Source organism: Scedosporium apiospermum (assembly GCF_000732125.1).
Source record: "Scedosporium apiospermum strain IHEM 14462 chromosome Unknown SEQ_SAPIO_0104, whole genome shotgun sequence".
NCBI lineage: Eukaryota > Fungi > Ascomycota > Sordariomycetes > Microascales > Microascaceae > Scedosporium > Scedosporium apiospermum.
In genome coordinates this window covers 133,934-151,965 of record NW_015971805.1, presented here as the reverse complement: position 1 = coordinate 151,965, position 18,032 = coordinate 133,934, and the positions used below count along the sequence as shown (strand labels likewise).

General features: G+C 51.6%; 3 protein-coding genes and 4 pseudogenes across 3 annotated transcripts; 3 read left to right on the top strand and 4 right to left on the bottom strand.

Moving 5' to 3' along the window:
- Nucleotides 1-94: 94 nt before the first annotated feature.
- On the bottom strand, nucleotides 95-1,060 carry SAPIO_CDS6530 (annotated as a pseudogene; the record flags this gene model as incomplete).
- Nucleotides 1,061-4,008: 2,948 nt separating this feature from the next.
- Nucleotides 4,009-5,966, top strand: SAPIO_CDS6529 (uncharacterized protein; the record flags this gene model as incomplete). The annotated part of the gene is made up of 5 exons (XM_016788603.1): nucleotides 4,009-4,348; nucleotides 4,401-4,441; nucleotides 4,507-5,168; nucleotides 5,252-5,747; nucleotides 5,883-5,966. The coding sequence occupies 5 exons, from the start codon at nucleotides 4,009-4,011 to the stop codon at nucleotides 5,964-5,966; spliced, it is 1,623 nt and encodes a 540-aa protein (XP_016641756.1).
- Nucleotides 5,967-6,528: 562 nt separating this feature from the next.
- Nucleotides 6,529-7,431, bottom strand: SAPIO_CDS6528 (uncharacterized protein; the record flags this gene model as incomplete). The annotated part of the gene is made up of 3 exons (XM_016788602.1): nucleotides 6,529-6,757; nucleotides 6,846-7,080; nucleotides 7,137-7,431. 3 exons carry the CDS (start codon nucleotides 7,429-7,431, stop codon nucleotides 6,529-6,531), a joined length of 759 nt encoding a protein of 252 aa, XP_016641755.1.
- Nucleotides 7,432-8,839: 1,408 nt separating this feature from the next.
- On the top strand, nucleotides 8,840-10,809 carry SAPIO_CDS6527 (uncharacterized protein; the record flags this gene model as incomplete). Its single annotated transcript, XM_016788601.1, has 6 exons — nucleotides 8,840-8,917; nucleotides 8,996-9,146; nucleotides 9,208-9,267; nucleotides 9,344-9,607; nucleotides 9,676-10,050; nucleotides 10,127-10,809. 6 exons carry the CDS (start codon nucleotides 8,840-8,842, stop codon nucleotides 10,807-10,809), a joined length of 1,611 nt encoding a protein of 536 aa, XP_016641754.1.
- Nucleotides 10,810-11,622: 813 nt separating this feature from the next.
- Nucleotides 11,623-14,619, top strand: SAPIO_CDS6526 (annotated as a pseudogene; the record flags this gene model as incomplete).
- Nucleotides 14,620-14,854: 235 nt separating this feature from the next.
- Nucleotides 14,855-15,883, bottom strand: SAPIO_CDS6525 (annotated as a pseudogene; the record flags this gene model as incomplete).
- Nucleotides 15,884-16,774: 891 nt separating this feature from the next.
- Nucleotides 16,775-17,644, bottom strand: SAPIO_CDS6524 (annotated as a pseudogene; the record flags this gene model as incomplete).
- Between the last annotated feature and the right edge of the window lie 388 nt (nucleotides 17,645-18,032).

The following is an 18,032-nucleotide window of genomic DNA, read 5'->3' as shown; positions in this document are numbered from 1 at the left end:
TGTGCGCTTAATCCGAATTGAATGAATAAATGTGTGCAGATAATACACAGCGCACACCGAAGCAAGTGGTACGTCCCCAATAGAGGCCCATAGTCTAGAGGGCGTGGGTACGCTTCTTCATGTTCCTCTTCCTTCTCTTGCAGGGGGAGACACGGGTAGGAGTGGGTCGGACGGCCTCCCCGGTAGTAGAAGCGGCAGGGCGGGTGACCGTGGCGAGGGTGGTGGGGGCAGCTGTTTCGACCGAACCAGCAGTCGTCGGAACTGCAGTCGGCTCAGTAACACTGGGTTCGGGGGTAGCGGGAGTGGAAGCGGCAGGAGAAGAAGGAGAGCTATCGCCAGAACCAGCGCTAGCGGCATCCCAGACCTCGGGGCCCGGAATAGTGTAGCTAGTGTAGCCATTGTAAAGGTTGAAGTGAATACCAGGATCGGCATAAGTGTAGCCAACGTTGAAGTCGAAGTTTTGGTCTGGAACAGCGCTGCCAGATCCGGTGACCTCGACCTGGACGCAAGAAGGGTAGAATTGGGCGCCGCGGGCGGGGTTGACATTGAATGTCGCGTCGCTCTCGTGGTGGGCAATGATCTCCTGTCGGATGAGGTACTTTCCAGCAGCGAGGGAGGCGGGAAGGGTGAAGTCGTACTTGCCGCCGTTGGCAACAAGCTTCTCAACGGCCCATTTGGAGCCGTCGTAACCGTCTTCATCAATCTTGGACCAGATAGCACCGGTGCCATCGCCCTCGGTGTACTCCGCCACCCAAGTAATGATGGGACCCAGATGGGAAAGATCGACAATGTCATCACCTCGCGTGTTGTGGTACCATTCGAAAGTGAGGGTGTCGCCGGCAGCAGCGGAAAGGAAGTTGGGAACAGCCTTGCCGCCATTCACGTTGCAGACGAGATCGGGGCTAGCGAGGTCTTTGACGGGGCTGTTGTTGGGAGGGGATCGGATGTAGGCGTTGCGGCCGTCTCCTTGGTCCACGCCGTTGACCCAAGCGCCATACATCAAGGTGTGGGCGGAAACACTGCTGGCCAGAGCCAGGACGGAAGCGATCGCGTAATACATGTCGGTAGGCTTTATGTTGGGGTGCTTCCCTAAAAATGTAACTCTTCCTAGCTGGAGATAGAGGCTTGGTGAAACGAATAACTTGATATCCGGGTATCAAGTTGTTGAATGAGTGAATGAATGAATGAATGGATGGATGGATGTTGGAAAAATGGCACAGCCCGAAAGAATGAATAAAGGAATGAATGAAAAGAAGAAGCGAACTTGTTCGTGGAAAGGTGACCGTGAGGCACGTTGGGATGGAAGGGAAAGCCTACGGACGAACGAAGACGGCGCGGTCACCTGTAGTTATAAGTTCCAAGATTCTTCTCATAACCGAATGCAATAATGAGCAATACCAGCTCCATTTGGGACACTTGACCCTGTGAGGATTGTGAACACGAAACTGATCCCAACCGATCCTGGTCCGTTGTTTCCTCCACCATTTAAGGGGCGACCCTCCCATACGTTGCCCATGGATCGACTGGATTGGCCGGGCGTGGTCCACATTCTAGGGGGCCGGAGGAACGACCCGAAAATCCAGCCATCATCTCATCTTTTCCTTGCAGCGATCAAGGGACTGGCAGACCTAGCGTCGCTTGCCGCCGTTGACAGGAGTGGTCCAGGCGGTGGCGTAACCTCATTAGTCCGATCTGGAAAGGATGAAACCCGAAGCGCCTCCTTCATAAATGGACGCCAACTACAAAGTACTTCCAGCGTAGTCACCAACAGCGTCCACGGGCCTTAATCTCGAATAATTTTATTAGAGGGATCTCTTGGCTACGCCCTCTGACAGAAGACCATGAAATAAATATTACTTAAACCATGGAGAGGTAGTGCAAGCGTCATTATTGTGAATTTCTGGCAGGCATGGAAACACCTCCCCTGTCACTAACCGCATGATCCCCCTGGATTGTTTGAAACGTTGGGCAATCCCAACTTGACTTGGGCCGAAACTTCTCGGGCGTCTTCCGCCCCACACCCTTCCAAAATTGGGGTGCTGGATGTTACTGGGAGGAGAGGTGAAAGCCAAGGAGAGACGCAAGAGTCGTCCGATATAATGCTGTCTGCGCCCAGGAGCTTGGCGCTGTCAGCCAACAGTTCGGAAGAGTGGGGGCAGGAGACAATGCAAACCTCCCCCTGATGAAACCTGGTCTTACCTATGTCGAAAGATCTGTGGGGACATACGGAACCAGGATTCGGGTGTGTCGGTGCGTGCCGGTCGCATGGCTTGATCCGCTCAAAGGTCATCGGAGTCGCATTCCGCCCACGGCTTGACCCAGGCACACGCTGCGGGCAAACAAACAATTTCTTTGTAGATCTTCTCGTCCCAAGGGGAGATAAAGCCAGGCGATCATTTGGAGCGAGAAGGTACAAGGATAAAGCACGGAAGCGCTGCGGTTCCGCTAACAATTATGACGACGAAGGAAGCATTCCTAGAGTCCGTCCCCCTCTGCCCGCGGGCCGTAAACCACCACTATTATTCTCTCGGAGTCCTCAATTGGCCGTGGCTCCGAACAACCTCATAAATAGGTCCAACGTCGATACTGATTCAGGACCTACACCTCCATCGTAAACAATTAGCTTCTCTAGAGTATTCGCAGTGTATTGGGCTGGCTGCCATACAACAGCGGCGCAGTTTTGCGGGTCTGTTGTGTCGAGCATAAAATGACCCTCTTGCTTGAGCGGTTCTCTTAGGAGCAAATCCTGGAACTCCAGCCGCAAAACACCACCAATTACTATAAACGAGCTCGGACTAAAGCGTCCTGAACGATGGACGCAACTGCCGAATGCAGGGTGATGTCGATGGTTTGCACACGCTCCGGTGACCGGGCAGTCATTGCCCGCGTCGTCATGACGCCGGCGCGAGTTTGGGGTCCTTCCACATATGAGGGAATTCTGGGAGAAACCAGCGAAGAAGCATTCTTGACCGCTGGGCGCCGGCGACGGAGGTCCAGCAGGCGTTATATTTGCCCACGATGTCGACGTCGACATAGGGCCGAATGATATCCTCGAGCCAGTGGTGGAATACATGTCCGGGTGATGCTTGCCGCATATGTATCCTGTGAAGCACGAGTTGAGTGTTGAGGGAAACTTGGTCAGGGTTGTTCTTGCTTTAGCCGCGAGTCTAAATTTAGGGAAACCTTAGGCGGGCGCGGGAATTGCCGCCATCCGTGAGTGAGGATTGCGACTTCAAGTTCAATGTGTCCTCTATGATAATCGTAATATTCATTGTTTGTGGCTCAGCAATTATGATCTTCTCAGCTAACTGTTGGGCCATGGAGAGACCAGATTCCTTCCTCCTCCCTTAGTTCCCAAGCGACGCCATGAAGCAATGAGAGTCTCCTGCAGTTCAAGAACCATTTAGCAGAAAGAGTGGAATTGGAAACGCGCACATCTGAATGCCCTCAGAAGTAACAGTCTTCCCTCCAGGAATTCAACCATTGTTGCCGGAAATAGGAGGAATAGCAGGGTGAATTTGTCCTTGCCTAATACCCATTTATCGGGTTACACCGGGCAATGATGGGTAGGTAATTATAGCCTGGCACTCCAAGCTCACCTCAGGAATATGTTCGAGGTAGGCCATGGCATGGCGGATGGCATCGACTTTCTCGACTCCACTAATTTTCACCGACTTTGACAGCATTGCCCATAAGCATCCCTGTTGTATGGGCGCCGCAGAGTCCAGTCTTAGCCACATAAGACAGTCTTCAATGCGTTGTGTGAGATGCCAACCAATGAAAGGAATTTGAGAAAAAGTTACAAAGTGTAGATACTTCATTTTATACCTGTTATATATTATATTTCCATGTACCTCGGTACTGTGACAGTCTGTATGTGATCCTTGAGCTGAACACAGCCCCCTCAAACAAAAGTTGTCGCAATCTGGTCTGAAGCCTTTCCAACTTGGAACTTTTCCAAGTCACATGTCTCATTCTATCCTGAGCTGAGGATGACACTGGGCCGAAATGGCGGACCCAATCTCCATTCTCGGTACAGCTGGTGCCGTCGCAAACATCATTGACGTACTTGGGAAGTCCATCCGTACAATTGCAGAGCTTCGAAACCAGTGGCAAGACGCGGACCTTACTGTTGTTGTGCTCGAGAGTCAGCTGGCTGCACTCAATGCTGCACTCGGCAAGATCAACGACTGGGCCGAGTCGAGTTTTGACAGCCCTCACCATCAACTAGCTATGGATCTGGATCGCTGTGTGGCATGTTGTCGTTTCCTGATACATAAGATTGACGTGGAGATATCTCGGTTGACGATGGACGCCAATGACCGCCTCGATATTGGAAGCAAGTTCCGTCTCCTTTTCAAGACGAAGACTTTGAAAATGTCCAGCGCATGATCGAGCAGCAAACAGCGGCATTGACTCTTCTCCTGACCGCTTGCAATACGTAAGCCTCTCTATCGATTTCCCGGAGCTGTTCTAACTTGCCCTAGCACTATATTATCGGAGCAGAAGAGGTATCTTGAGGAGCCGCAGACGCGCAAAGCTTTCAAGAAGATGGAAGATGACACTGCTTCGCTGGTGGTGCATCGTGATGTCGACTCTTTGATGACATCGAACACCGCCATGTCAATAAGCTCATCCAAGCGATCCATCATATTCGAATTTGACTCGGAGCTTTTTATCTCAAAAATCTACCAGAGATGGATCAGAGGCTCTGTCAAAAAGAGTCTTCAAGTCCAGCAGGGCGATACTGCCAGCAATGACGTCGCCACTAACCTACGCGAAAATACCTCTTCATGGCGACCCCTCCCAATCTCCACGCCGAGGATAGTCAATTCATCCACCGAAGAACTTAAGCAATCACGATTGATCGACCGTTATCTCAAAGAGGATATGAAACGACTAAGAGGTGAATACGAAATCCTCCTGGCCGGAGACGCATCGAGACACGAAGTTGCAAAGCAGATGGAGATAGCTCTCGGGAAACAGTATTCTACTGAAGAGCTACATGATTGCCGGCCAATGGTGTTGAAGAGCGCTTTCACTTTGGCGAAGTCGACTCTGGCTACCATGCGAAAATTCGGCGTCTCGGAATCTGATGACATCTGGCAAGCTGTCAAGTTTATCGAGGACTACACTCTTGACCCAGTTTGTCCCGAATTGGACCCTGGGTTTGTTATCGCGCTCAAGTCAATCCTGAAGAGCCATCTCTATACAACAGCGATGGGGGGACAAGCTGAATTGTCTCTGCCAGAACCAGCAGCATAGTATGTCCCTTTGTCCCCTACATGACGAACACTGCTTACGACCACAGCTTTTTCGATGAAATAGACCGAATCGCATCTCCGGACTACGTGCCAAATGAAATGGACGTCCTTCAGTCGAGGGCAAGAACAACTGGCGTCAACGAGACCCGACTTCAGATGGGAGAGCTCAGAATCTCCATGTTCGATATCGGCGAGCAGAGGAGCCACAGGAATAAATGGCTCCACTACGTTGATTCAGTATCCGCGATGATTTTCGTCGTGGACTTGGATACATATGATCAAGTCTCGCTAGAGGAGAGCTCGCAAACCAGAATGATGGAATCCCTCCTGCTATTCGAATCAGCCGTCAACTCCATATGGTTCAGGGGGGCTGGGATCATCCTATTTCTTAACAAAGTCGACATTCTCCGACAGAAGCTTGACCGGTCTCCTCTTGAGAATTACTTCCCGGATTACAGCGGCGGGGACGACCTGGGCGAGGCGGTGAAGTATATTTTCGGGAGATTTAACCAAGCCAATCGAGCACCTCTTGATATGTATCCGCATGTGACGAAGTCAAGCGATCAAATTAAAGTCGGAATTGTTTTCAGAAAAATTAACCAAATGATTATGAACCAGGCAATGAGGGTGCTGGGTGCAGGGTTCATGAGCTCAGGTCAGCCGGGCCTCCAACTCACCGAGCTTGGTAACACAGCATTCTAGAGTCTGGACGCAGTGACCATTGTACCAGACCCAATAAAGCTGCAGAAAAGGTTAGCATTAGATCAGCGAGTGAGTTTTCTGGGCCTTTAGTTCTGTTGATAGAGATGCCATCATGTGGTTTAGGTACTCCACTGCCAGAAAAATCAGGTCCAGCTCAGAACTATGCGACTCGAGTGTCAAGACTCTGACTGCCTTCACTACTCAAGTCATGTTTCTCCGTTTTCCCGGTTCGAATCTTCTTGATTTTACTCACAAACCTCATGACGCTGGGCACATGGAACCGCTGGGTGCCTTGTCCCATGGTCCCTTCTAATCAATACTACTTCCTGGCAGCATCTGCCTCGCAAGTTTGGCATATTCCTTCATCGCAAATTTCTCAAGTATCGCCCAAAGTGCTGAGGAATTCTAATGTGTGAACGTTCACACCCGCGTATAAAGCGCTACATTAACAATATAACAGGTGGTTGTAGAATAAGGCGGAAAACTCTAAATTTTACGTTATACTAAGTCTGTGCTGCCCTGCTTTTCCGCTTCCAACACCATCCACGGCGCACACTGGCTGTTAGAGCCCAGTGACGCCCCCGCTAACCGAAATGTACTGTCCGGTAATCCATCGCGCCTTTTCAGACACTAGGAGAAGGACCGCATCGCCAATATCCTCGATGGTGCCATTCCTGTAGGCTGCCCTTGTGATCTCCCGCTGGGGTTTCCGGATCAGCTCGGCTATTTCTGGAGGTGCAATGTCGGTGACGACAGGACCGGGCGTCACGGCGTTGACGGTAATACCCTTGCTCCGGCCCCACTAAATGTGTGTCAGTTTCTAAAGATGGAGAAATATGGTGTTGTTATAGGGTGCGGGTTCTTGCCTCTTTGGCCCACGACCATGTCAAGGAATCAACGGCGGCCTTAGAGGCTCCGTATATGGCCAAGTCGTCCGGGCCGAGCCTCGAATCCGTAGAGGAGATGTTGATAATGCGGCCGCCTGGGGGCATGTGAGGAATGGTGGCCTGCGTGACGAAAATAGTACCCTTGACGTTGAGATCAAACGTCTTGGAGATCTCTTCAGGCGTGGCATCGACGGTGCCGCCAAGAAATCCAGTTCCGGCGTTGTTGACTACACGTACGTGAGCGAGACATGTCTTACCATGGCGTCTTTGCTAGATTTCTTACCCAATATGTCAATCTTGTCTGTTCCAAAGGCTTTAAGAGTCTCCTGGACGATTGATTTGGCTCCTTCGGGGGTTTCAACGGAAGCCCGGACGACGGTTGCTCGACCCCCGTCAGCCGTGATGCTATCAGCAAGAGCTTGGGCCCGCTTTGTGACAGAGTCGGACACGTAGTTGATTGTGACTGCTGCTCCGTTGCGAGCTAAAGCTCTGGCGATGCCGGCACCAATTCCATTCTCACGGCCAGAACCGGTCACGATGGCGATCTTGCCAGCGAGGGATAAGGTGTCAATCGGCATGGTGAAGTATCCTTAGGATGGCTTCGTGCTCCCATTTTAAACGTATTTTCACAATAAGTATAGTAATATCGGGAAACTTACGGTTGGTGATATCGGTTGTTGAGGACAGCGTCATGAATCCGAAGTGGCCTGAGTAGATGTTTTTATATCCATTTGAGATCTGTCACGGCGATCCTTGTCTAATAGTTAGGGTTTAACATGGCATAAAAGGAAAAAAAAAACATTCAAAGCTCACAAAGAAGGAACTAGGCGAATCTATGTGGTGCAAAGGCGGATGAAGGCCTACAACTCGGCAGCCCCGGGCCAGCAAGAGGTAAGCACAACGAAAGTTCTACCATCTTTCTTTCCCCATTTTTGATGCAACATACTTCGTATAAGATTTCCAATTACCGTTTTCAATCACCTGCCATATTCGTAACTGAAGTAAGCTGACGGCATATGTAAGTAAGGATGAGCACACGCTGACGCATCTCGGTTGCGATATACTTCGTGGATATGATTCAGAGTGGGGGCCTTCCCAATGATCTCGATTCTCAGCCAAAGCCTTGCAAGTTATTATTCGTACACAAATTATTTCCTTCTATATACCCATTCTTCGCCTGAGGCATTTCAAAGAGACGGAGTCAAAAGCCATTGTCCTCGATGGCGTTATTCTTGGCGCTGCACGCTTGGCGACGAAGACGATGGTGTCATTGTTTTTCGCCCTCGGGAATACCGAACCTGCCATGATCGCAGCTGAGGCGTACGGGTGTCCAACCGTTACGGAAGGGCTGAATGGCTAGGCCAGGGCCAGGATAGTTTGGCGTCCGCAGGGCAGATTAGAGTGTAAGGATAACTGTATCATCCCAACCCCGGGGAACCTCTGGAACTCCACCCATAATATGACAAACTCCCAGGTCCTCTTCACATAATTATTGGTTTTACCAACATTCGGGGCTGCGTAGACAGGTTGATGAGTAGATAGGAGAATTCTTGGCCCTCTGACTACCGACTTTGTGAACATAATGTCAATGGCCTCGAGGAGAGACTAGAGTTGATGCGGCCCGTCTCTTGCTTCGAATCCGTATTGTTTTGTCGTATTAGAGAGATTTATTGCCGGGAGGTATCCGTGATGGTCGTGATGGTCGTGATGGTCCAAGATCCATGAGTGAGGCTTTCGAAATACGTTTAAATTTATATCCTGTTTAATTTGCATATTGTAATATTCAATCATGGCACACAACAATTGAGATTTGTTGAGCTGTGCTGACGGGCGTCCTCGCGGCTGAGGATCGTCCCAGGGTTAATTTTTTTCTTCCATTGCTCAAATCCTTATCAAGGGGGAAAACAGAACAAAATCCGGACGCGATGGGAGAAGATTGAAATCACGTTCTTATGCAACTGAATTTCGTGTGAAACTAGGCCCAGCATGTTCCGTCTTAGCATTAGGGAAGCCTTGTCGGCTGTGGATATTGTTTTGGCGACAGCGGCTGCTGGCGCGATCTATGTGAGTGGTTTTTCTGGGCATTGTGGTGGCATTCCATTGCTAATCAAAGGTGAATTTATGGCATGCTGGTTCTTACAGCTCGCTTCTGTTTGCATCTATCGCTTAACGCTTCATCCGTACGCTAAATATCCTGGGCCATTCTTGGGAAAATTGACTTCTTTGTACGGCGCCTACCATGCCTACTTCGGCAACATCCATCTTGACGTTGAGAGATGCCACCAAAAATATGGTAGGTTCCTCATCGCCATCAGTACTCTCTTTCTCCATCGCCTACATTTAATGTCATTTAGGAAAATTTGTTCGATATAGCCCCAATGGACTACTTGTCAACTCTCCCAATGGGTATCAGGGTAAGTCTCAGGTTCGGTCTCAGTTCGGCCGTCATGTTCCACGGACGCGCTCTGACTGACTGAACCCCAACCGCAGACATCTACGGCCAGCTGAAGAAGGTTCGCAAGGCCAATTCCTACCAGGTCCATGGGGAGGGTAACTTGATCGGCATGCAAGATAAGAAGGCCCACTCCAAGAAGAAGAAGATCTTCCAGCAAGGCTTTTCCGACGTGGCCCTCCGAAAACACGAGAGCAAGGTTCTCGAAGAAATCGGTGCATTTTGTGAAAAGCTGCTAGAAAATGAGTCCACCGGCGTACAACCTGATGGCTGGACGGAACCCAAGAATATGAGCCTGTGGTGTGAGTTCCTAACATTTTCTCTCCCCATATTTCCATCATTTTGCCAGGGCTAATGACAGGGACACCAGGCAACTACCTCACCACGGATGTCATCTGCAAGGTCGTCTTTACCACTTCTTGGGACTTGGTTGGGTCCACCGCAAACCGAACCGTGACCAAGACCATGTCCACGGTCGTCCATCTCCTTGGCGTCATGCATCAAACGCCTCTCCTTCAGTTCCATTCTCTTGTGGCCCTTCTTCTCCCGCATCTCGCCTGGTGTGTCGGTAGTCTGAAGAAGTACACAAGGACCGTGATTAAGTCTAGCCTCAAGGTCAGAGACGAGGATCCATCGACCGATGATGTATTTAAGCTATATGTCGAAGCCAAGGATCCCGATACTGGAAACGTGGCTTTGGGCAAGTTCGATGTGATGATTAACTCGGCAAACCTTCTCATCGCTGGTAAGCCAAACCCTCTTCCCCTTTTTCTTTTATTCCCTCCCCCTTTTATTAACCTCCGTTCAACTGGATCGGACAGGATCCGATACGACGGCCAGTTCCATGGCGGCCACTTTCTTTTACCTCTCCCGTAACCCTGACGCCTACGCCAAGGTTACCCGTGAAATCTGCTCCACCTTCTCTTCGCCAGACGAGATCCGCCTCGGCCCCGAGCTCAACGGATGCGTTTACCTCCGCGCTGCCATAAATGAGGCTATGCGCATGTGCCCCGTCGCACCGCAACCCCTCTGGCGACAGAGCGAGGAGCCCGCCGGCTGCGTCGTAGATGGCGAGTACATTCCTGCAGGCCTCAATGTCGGAGCAACCATCTTCTCACTGCACCACGACCCGTCGATCTTTGATGATCCTTACACATACGACATCGAGCGATGGATCAACCACAGCACCGACAATGACGACGAGATCGAGAAGGAGAAAGAAGCGGCTCGCATCAAGATGCTTATGGCGAGCTTTGCTCCCTTCTCGGCCGGGCCGCGGCAGTGTATCGCCAAAAATTTTGCGTTGATGGAGTTGACGCTGACGCTTGCGAACGTATTTTGGCGGATGGACTTTAAGAAGTCGGAGGGTGCCGTGGGCAAAGTTGGTGAGGGTGCGAAGGGGAGAGGATGGGGGAGGGAAAGGGAGGGAGAGCTGCAGTTTAAGGGGTATTTCACAAGTCATTTGGAGGGTCCTTTCATTGATTTCAAGAAAAGGGAGTTTTAACATTGCTGCCTTGGCTTGTTGAACATATAAAGCACAACAATCTCATGCTATTCTATTCCAGGCGTAAGTTGAAGATATAGAAGATAGAACTGTTAAGAGCTACATCGCCAAATACAACATCTACTTGAAATAGCGAGCCCAGAGGAGTCGCAAACATGGCAAATGAAGTTCCGGTTGTTATAGAAGATTTGAATCCGCAACATCATTAACTTTTCGCCTTGGAAAGGCCAATTCCACTCCCGCATCTGTCCGGAGTTGTTTTGTAAATATATTACTCAAGAGGCGTAACGATTTTGCATCCATCCAGTCTCAGAATGTAAAAAATATAGCTCAATACTATTACCGCCATTGAATGTTGCTGTGGACAAACATACGCACACAGTTGAGATGTTCAGCTCCTTCAGGAATCGGGAGGCTCTTCATGGGGAAACCAAACACATCACAACGAACAGTCACGTGACAAATCGCTCGTTGATTGAGGCGCAGTGATCCTGCTGCTGCCTGAGCAGAACCACACGTCGTTGTCTTCCAGCCCTGTTCTTTTCTCTTTTCTCTCTTCCCAGAAGCAGTATACAATCGATGTCCGTTTGAACTTTTCAGTCGTCTATAAATACCCCCGGCCCCCTCCCTCATCCAGTCCACCCATTTCGTCAATTTCCTCATTGACCTTCTTGCCCCTCTCGATAACATCCAATATCACAATCCTCATCCGTCAGCTCTTTCACATCGCTGGTATTTCCACATCATACTTGCCTTCTCCACCCCTTCCACCCTTGTCCACCCCAAATCATAGGGTCCCAGCCAGCATCCACAATGTCCAACTCAAGCAGTGTCTTCTCCCAAACCCTCCAGGAAATCACAACCACCAAGCTCGACGAGCTGTCCAAGAGATATGCGAGCTTTGAAAAATCCAAGTCGGATCTTCTCGATGGCCTTAGAGCCACAGCTGATCCTATCGACCGGCTCAATCTTCTAAGCAAAGGCGTCAAGGACTGTCTCTCCATCAATGTGGACAGAGTTGGTGCCGTTGATTACACTAGACATCCTGGTCTGGAGAAGAAGCTTAAGAATCTTGGCCGATTCTCTGCCCAAGCCCGCTATGACCCCTCCGTCTCGGCGGAGATGTTGCAAACGTGGGAGGCGTCTCTCATTGAACATCTGGACATGCAGTCCCTTAAATTCCAGTACGCCTCCCTTTACGGCCAGCTCGTGAGTGAATGGCTTTCCAAGGACCAACGACCGGTGCCCGGTGGGACGCCACAGGCTGGGTCCTCTGCAGATGAAGCCGCGGCAAACGAAACAAAGCTTGCAATGAGGAAAATTTGGGAAAACACTGTCTTCAGCGATTCCGGCGTCGAAGCGGCCCAAGTGTCTGCATACCTCAAGGACCTATTTAGCGCAGATGACCCTGTGAAAGAAAAAGTCAGTGACGCTCTCAGGGTCCTCCGTAGCTCAGTCACGAGTTTTGAAGTGAGCATGTCCAACCCCGCTTTATTCTCGAAGGAGAACCTCGAATGGGCAATCGACGGGTTGTTGTCTTCTAGACTCCTCTCGGACGACCAGCGAGCTGTCCTTAAGGACTTTAAAGGCAACCAGGTGATCCTGGCCGAAATTGCCGACGTGCTCAACATGCGCGTATCAGCTCTGGACTCGTGGTCCTGGGGTGATATGGTCGGCGTCGAGCAGGAGAGAAAAATCAGCGGCGTATACAACATTCACATGCATGAGGATATACTGCAAGCCATCTTCCTTCAACTCATCGGCGTAAAGTGGTCGGTTTTCTTCAAACGAGCCTTCCGCGCTTTCCGCATGTCCGCCGGCGCTTGGAAATTGATGGGGCAGGACGTCCCTCCGGAGAAGAAGCGTGATCTCAAGTATTATCTTGGCGACCGAATTAGTGCATCGGATTCGCTACGAAATAAGCGGCAACGTATCTATGGGAAGGGGTATTTTGTGTCCAATCTCCTTGGCCACGAGCGCCAACAGAGAGGCGGTGCCGAGGGGGAGGAAGAAGTTGATTACGGTCGCCATGTCCCCGAGCAATTTCAGGCGAGATTGGTGGCGCAGCAGGGCGCAGCGCAGCGAGCAATGATGGCAGGGCAACAGGCCATGATGGTCCAACAACAGCAGAACATGCAAATGCCGACACAGGCAGCGCAGCCACGTTCCGCGATGGGCGCAAATATGCAGTCATACCACCTACGCACAGCTGCACCAAGTTACCCTCCTGCCCCCAGCCGCGATGACTGGATGGTGGACTCACTCCCGCCCGACGATTCCGATGACCACAAGCCAGTTAAGAAACCCTTCGCACTTAAGCAAGGGGTTCTTCACCTGCTGTCCACAGAAATCGCCCTGAATACAAAGTTCCATGGGGAGTTGACAGCCTTCCACTGCGTGTTCGACCGTTGGAACTCGCTCCTCCCCCACGAGACTGTCTTGTCAGCTCTCGAGTTTTGGGGCGTATCGCCGAAGTGGCTCTCATTCTTCTCAAAGTTTTTGAAAGCACCACTGAAATGGATGGATGCTGAACCTGGAACACCTACCAGGGATCGACGGCGCGGTGCCCCTGCATCACACTCTCTGTCCGACATGTTCAGCGAGGCTGTGCTTTTCGGTCTTGATTTCGCTGTGAACCAATCGACCTCAGGAAGTGCCTTGTGGAGAGTCCATGACGACATGTGGTTCTGGTCTTACGATCATGGCACTGCCGTTCAGGCTTGGAAGACGCTCAAGAAATTCACGGCCGTGACCGGAGTCTCCATTGATGCCGGGAAAACCGGAGCCGTTCGCATTTCGAACGACCCAGATGTCACGCTTTCAGTAGACGAGTCGCTCCCCACTGGCAGCATTCGCTGGGGTTTCCTGGTCCTCTCTCCCCAGACCGGTCGCTTCGAGATTGACCAGGGCTTGGTCGACACACACATTGAAGAGCTCAGGAAACAACTGGATAAGAAAAAGAGTGTCTTCTCGTTCATCCAGACCTGGAATAGCTATGCGGCGACGTTTTTCTCGTCAAACTTTGGAATTCCCGCCAATTGTTTCGGTCGCAGCCACGTTGACGAGATGCTTGAGACCCATAAACGCATCCAGAAGAAAATCTTTTCCACGATGACCCCAGAGGGCGGTAGCGAAGCTCCAGCTAGCGTCGCGGACTACCTGAAAAAGATACTCTATGAACGATTCGGGGCCAAAAACATACCGGACGGATTCCTCTACTTCCCGTCTGAGCTCGGCGGCCTAGACCTCAAGTCCCCGTTCATCACACTTTTACAAATTCGGAACGATGTCCTCAAGTCAACAAAGGAGACTTTCGCCGCTATTGAAAAGTCCGAGCGTGACGCCTACAATCTTGCCTGGCAAGCCTTTGTCGCATCGAGTCAACGCATGTCAACGACTCACTCCGGAATGATTCAATCCCCCGGTCTCGGCAGCGACAAATTCCTTACTTTCGACGAGTATGTCCAGTATAGAGAGGAGTTCAACTTCTACCACGGGCACCAGGTTAAGGATGCTTTCGAGACATTGATGAGGAAGCCCACAGAGCAGAGCATCGACCTCGAGCAGTCCCCAGAGATCAGTGCGATTGTGAATCAGATGGCGACAAATCGGTTGAGGCAAGTGCCGACGGATCCGGCGAAAGCTATGGCATCCTTCAACCCGGAGATGCCCTACTGGCGATGGGTGATGATGATGTATGGCCAGGAGATATTCGCTCGCTTCGGCGGGCTGAACATTGTTGAGCCTGGTCTGTTGCCGATGGGCATGGTTAGTATCTTTAAAGAGTCGAGAGTGAAATGGAGTGCTTGATTGGGCTATTGGGATGCTTGATATTTGCTTGTTCTTGCAGTGGTTTTTGCCTGGGTTAGTTTCACCTCTTTTTCAATCAAGACTGGCCTGGCTCTGGCAGGACCCTCGCCAACGCCATGTCATACTCAGTTAGGAAATGCGTATATTAGTCTCTCAAAATACTTATCACCATAAGGGGCAAATGAGGCTTTCGTGAGGGGGACACGATCCGAGAAAACGCTCGCGCCCGCATGCCCTACATGCTTGTATCTCCACTCTCAAGTTTGATCCTTCGCGCCGTCTTTGGGTAGCCCCGCTCAATCCTCCATTGTTCGGCCTCTTCCTTGACGCCGTTGAAGAAGTGCTCCCTCCACCCACCTTCGACGTCATCCAAGTGCCCTGCTGTACCAAGACTCCAGTGAAGAAGGCCCTCAGCTCTCGAACCGCTCGGGTGATCAAGAAGCCCGATAGCGATGTCAACAATATTAGGTCGCTCGTGCACGGCATAAAAGACCGTCGCAGCACACCTTGAACAAAAGTACCGTTCCACGTCTGGAGAGCTCTGATAGAACTCGAGGGTTCCTAGCCGTGGATCGCGGGTCTCAGAGGCGACGGCCGCTTTCAGGTCAAAAGTCGTTTGCGGGAGACTTTCGAAAGACTTAGAGGTTGTGGAGGCCTGCTCGGCAGCCGGGAAGCCAATATGGGTGAGGGATGCAAAAGTCCAGAGCGTCATGTCTGCTCCGATAGAGATGCGGCATGAATCGCAGGCGTCAAAGCTTGCCAGGTATTTGTAAGACTTGGGATCGACGTAGAAAGGAACCTTCTGTGGTGGAGGACCCGCCAAGTCGGCCGCACCCTTTAAAAGAAGGTTGACACCCCGACAATGACAGTAGAGTGGTGTGAATTCTGGTCCTGCCGTGGCTGTAGCATCCGGGAGCTCGAAATCGGATGGCCAATCCGTCGGCAGCTCGTTGCCCGGAGCGTCCCGGCGCGTGAACCGCTTGACGGCGTTGCCTTCGGGGTGGCTTTTGCGAAGCCACATTGACGCCCCGCCGTCTCGGGTATCCGCTACAAAAATATGCTTTTCATAGCGAAGAAGGTTCGGCTCATTCTGGAGCACGCCGGTGATTACAGCCGGCGCAGATCCTGGCTTTGTCCCCCGATCAAACATGCGAGTGCCGCAGGACTTGCAGAAGAATTCGTCGATATTCGGAGAGAATGAGTACTTTTCCAGAGCGGAAAGGTCTTCTTCCTTGTTCGGCCAGGCCGTGTCAGGCAGGTACATGGCTCCTGTTGCGTGCCTGCACGAGTCGCAGTGACAGCAGGTCACACTGAGAGGAAGAGAGGATGCTGGCACCGAAGCGGTATACTTGTGGGCTTTGCAGAGGCATTGCGCCACTAATTCAACAGTGTCGCCGGGCATGTTTGGTTGCAATCTCAGTTATTCGGTGTTGTTGCTGCTTGTGGCCGGAAGTAGGACGTCGAGCCAGGGCCAGCGAAATAACGTTTCGAGTTTCATTGAGGGGATCAGGTTCTGCTTTATACCACCACTTGCCCTATCGCTATGATCTAGCCGAAGATCCTGAAGATCTGCGGGGTCCCATAGCACGAGAGGAGAATTAGTAGACGCTTCCATTTCAAGGTTAGGCTGCTCCCTCCATACGTAAGAGTAAGACGGAGCTACTTGCCCGCGTTTCTCCGCATCACGGCAGCTGTCAGTTCGCTACTGCTATTTGTCACCACCCTGCACTAGCTTTTAAAGTTCCTCCTGCACACCGCATTGTGCATTGCATTATGCTGCCCGGCAACTCACCAATCTGATGCCCGATGCTACCCAGGTCCATCAAACGAAGGGCGTGAAACCCCCCTCTGCTGGTCAAGGTTCTCACGATTCGCTTTCTGGCCTCAGTGGAGGCATATCTGTTCCCCGCAGGTGCCCGATTTCCTGGTCAAGCCTAGAACAATAGCCTCGGGGTTCCCGTTTCCATATCTCAGTCTCTCTTCTTTCGTGTCACATGTCTGTACGGCACAAATTGCTTGTCCATTTTCAAAAATTCATATGTACTCAAAACACAGAGATCGAGGTAGAACGAAGGCTGCAAATATATACGAGATCGAAGTGTTTAGATCCGCCATCTTATTCTTCCCCCGCTAGACTCCATGTTTACACTCCCGCTTAAGCGGCAATGTTTACTGCGAAAACACCCTGGGCGCCCGAGACGTACAACGTATTCGCATCACTCTCTCCACGACCAAATGCGCAAGCAGTTGATCCCCGAACCTGTCCGACAACCTTGGGGGTGGGAGCAGCGGGATCGACCTCGACAACGGTGTTGGGGCTATTCGTCGCGACGTAAATCTTGCCGTTGGGTCCGACGCAGAGATCGTCACCCATCAAATTCGTCCAAAGGGTAGTGACAGAACCCTTGGCCTTGCCGTTCTCGTCAACCTCGACCTTGTGGAAGCTGTTCTTGAAAATGTTGGTATACCAGACAGTGCCGTTGACGTGGAGAATCCCATCGATGCCGAAGGGGATACCTCCCGAGGGAGCCATGGTCGGGTCTTCGAGGACGACGGAGTACTCGCCGGTGGAAATGCTGAATCGGTAGACGTTGCCCTTTCCGGCATCGGCCACAAGCACGCTGTCGTCGTCGAAAGAAGACAGGCCGTTGAGGTTGCTGGCCTCCGAGATGGCCTTGACGAGGGTCACCGCGGGCGCAGCTCCGGTGAAATCAACCTTGTAAATGCTCTTGTCACCAATCACGGCAAAGACGTCGGGAGTAACTTCTCGGACGCCGCTCAGTCCTCTGGCGCCGGTAACCGCGACGGCGGTGGTGGATGTCTTCGCGACGGGGTCGACCGCGTAAAGGTTGGCACTGTTCATGTTCGTCACGAGGATCTGGCCGTTGGGTCGCACGGCAATGTTCTCGAGAGAAGCGATGTTCACGACCTGGGAGGCGGCAGCTCCCTGGCGGGCCGCGATTGATGCGGCGGAGGTCGTGAGGACGAAGGGCAGAGCGCCCAAGAGGGTCCCAATGTTCACCATCTTGGATGTCGGTCTCGCAGCAAGAAAAAAACGAAGCAGTTACTAGACGGGCGAAAGGTGTGGTTGAGAGACCAAATTATTAGCAGGGCAGCGCAGGTGTGGGAAACGTCGCAGTTAAATTCCGCTCAGGATCCCGCCACACAAAGACGGACCCATTTACATCGCTGTCATATATGGGCAATGGCATCTTCCCCGCACGGCGGGAAGAAATCGAAGAAGGAAGATGCTTCATTAGTTGAAATATAGAATCGAACCCAGATTGCGTAGCCACACGACGCTTCAGCGGTCCTTCAATAATAACAGCCCCGGCTAATCTCGACTTGGAGCCAGGGCTAGGGAAGAAAATATAGACCGCCCTGACAGCGGGCCCGTCGCCTTCCACATTCGG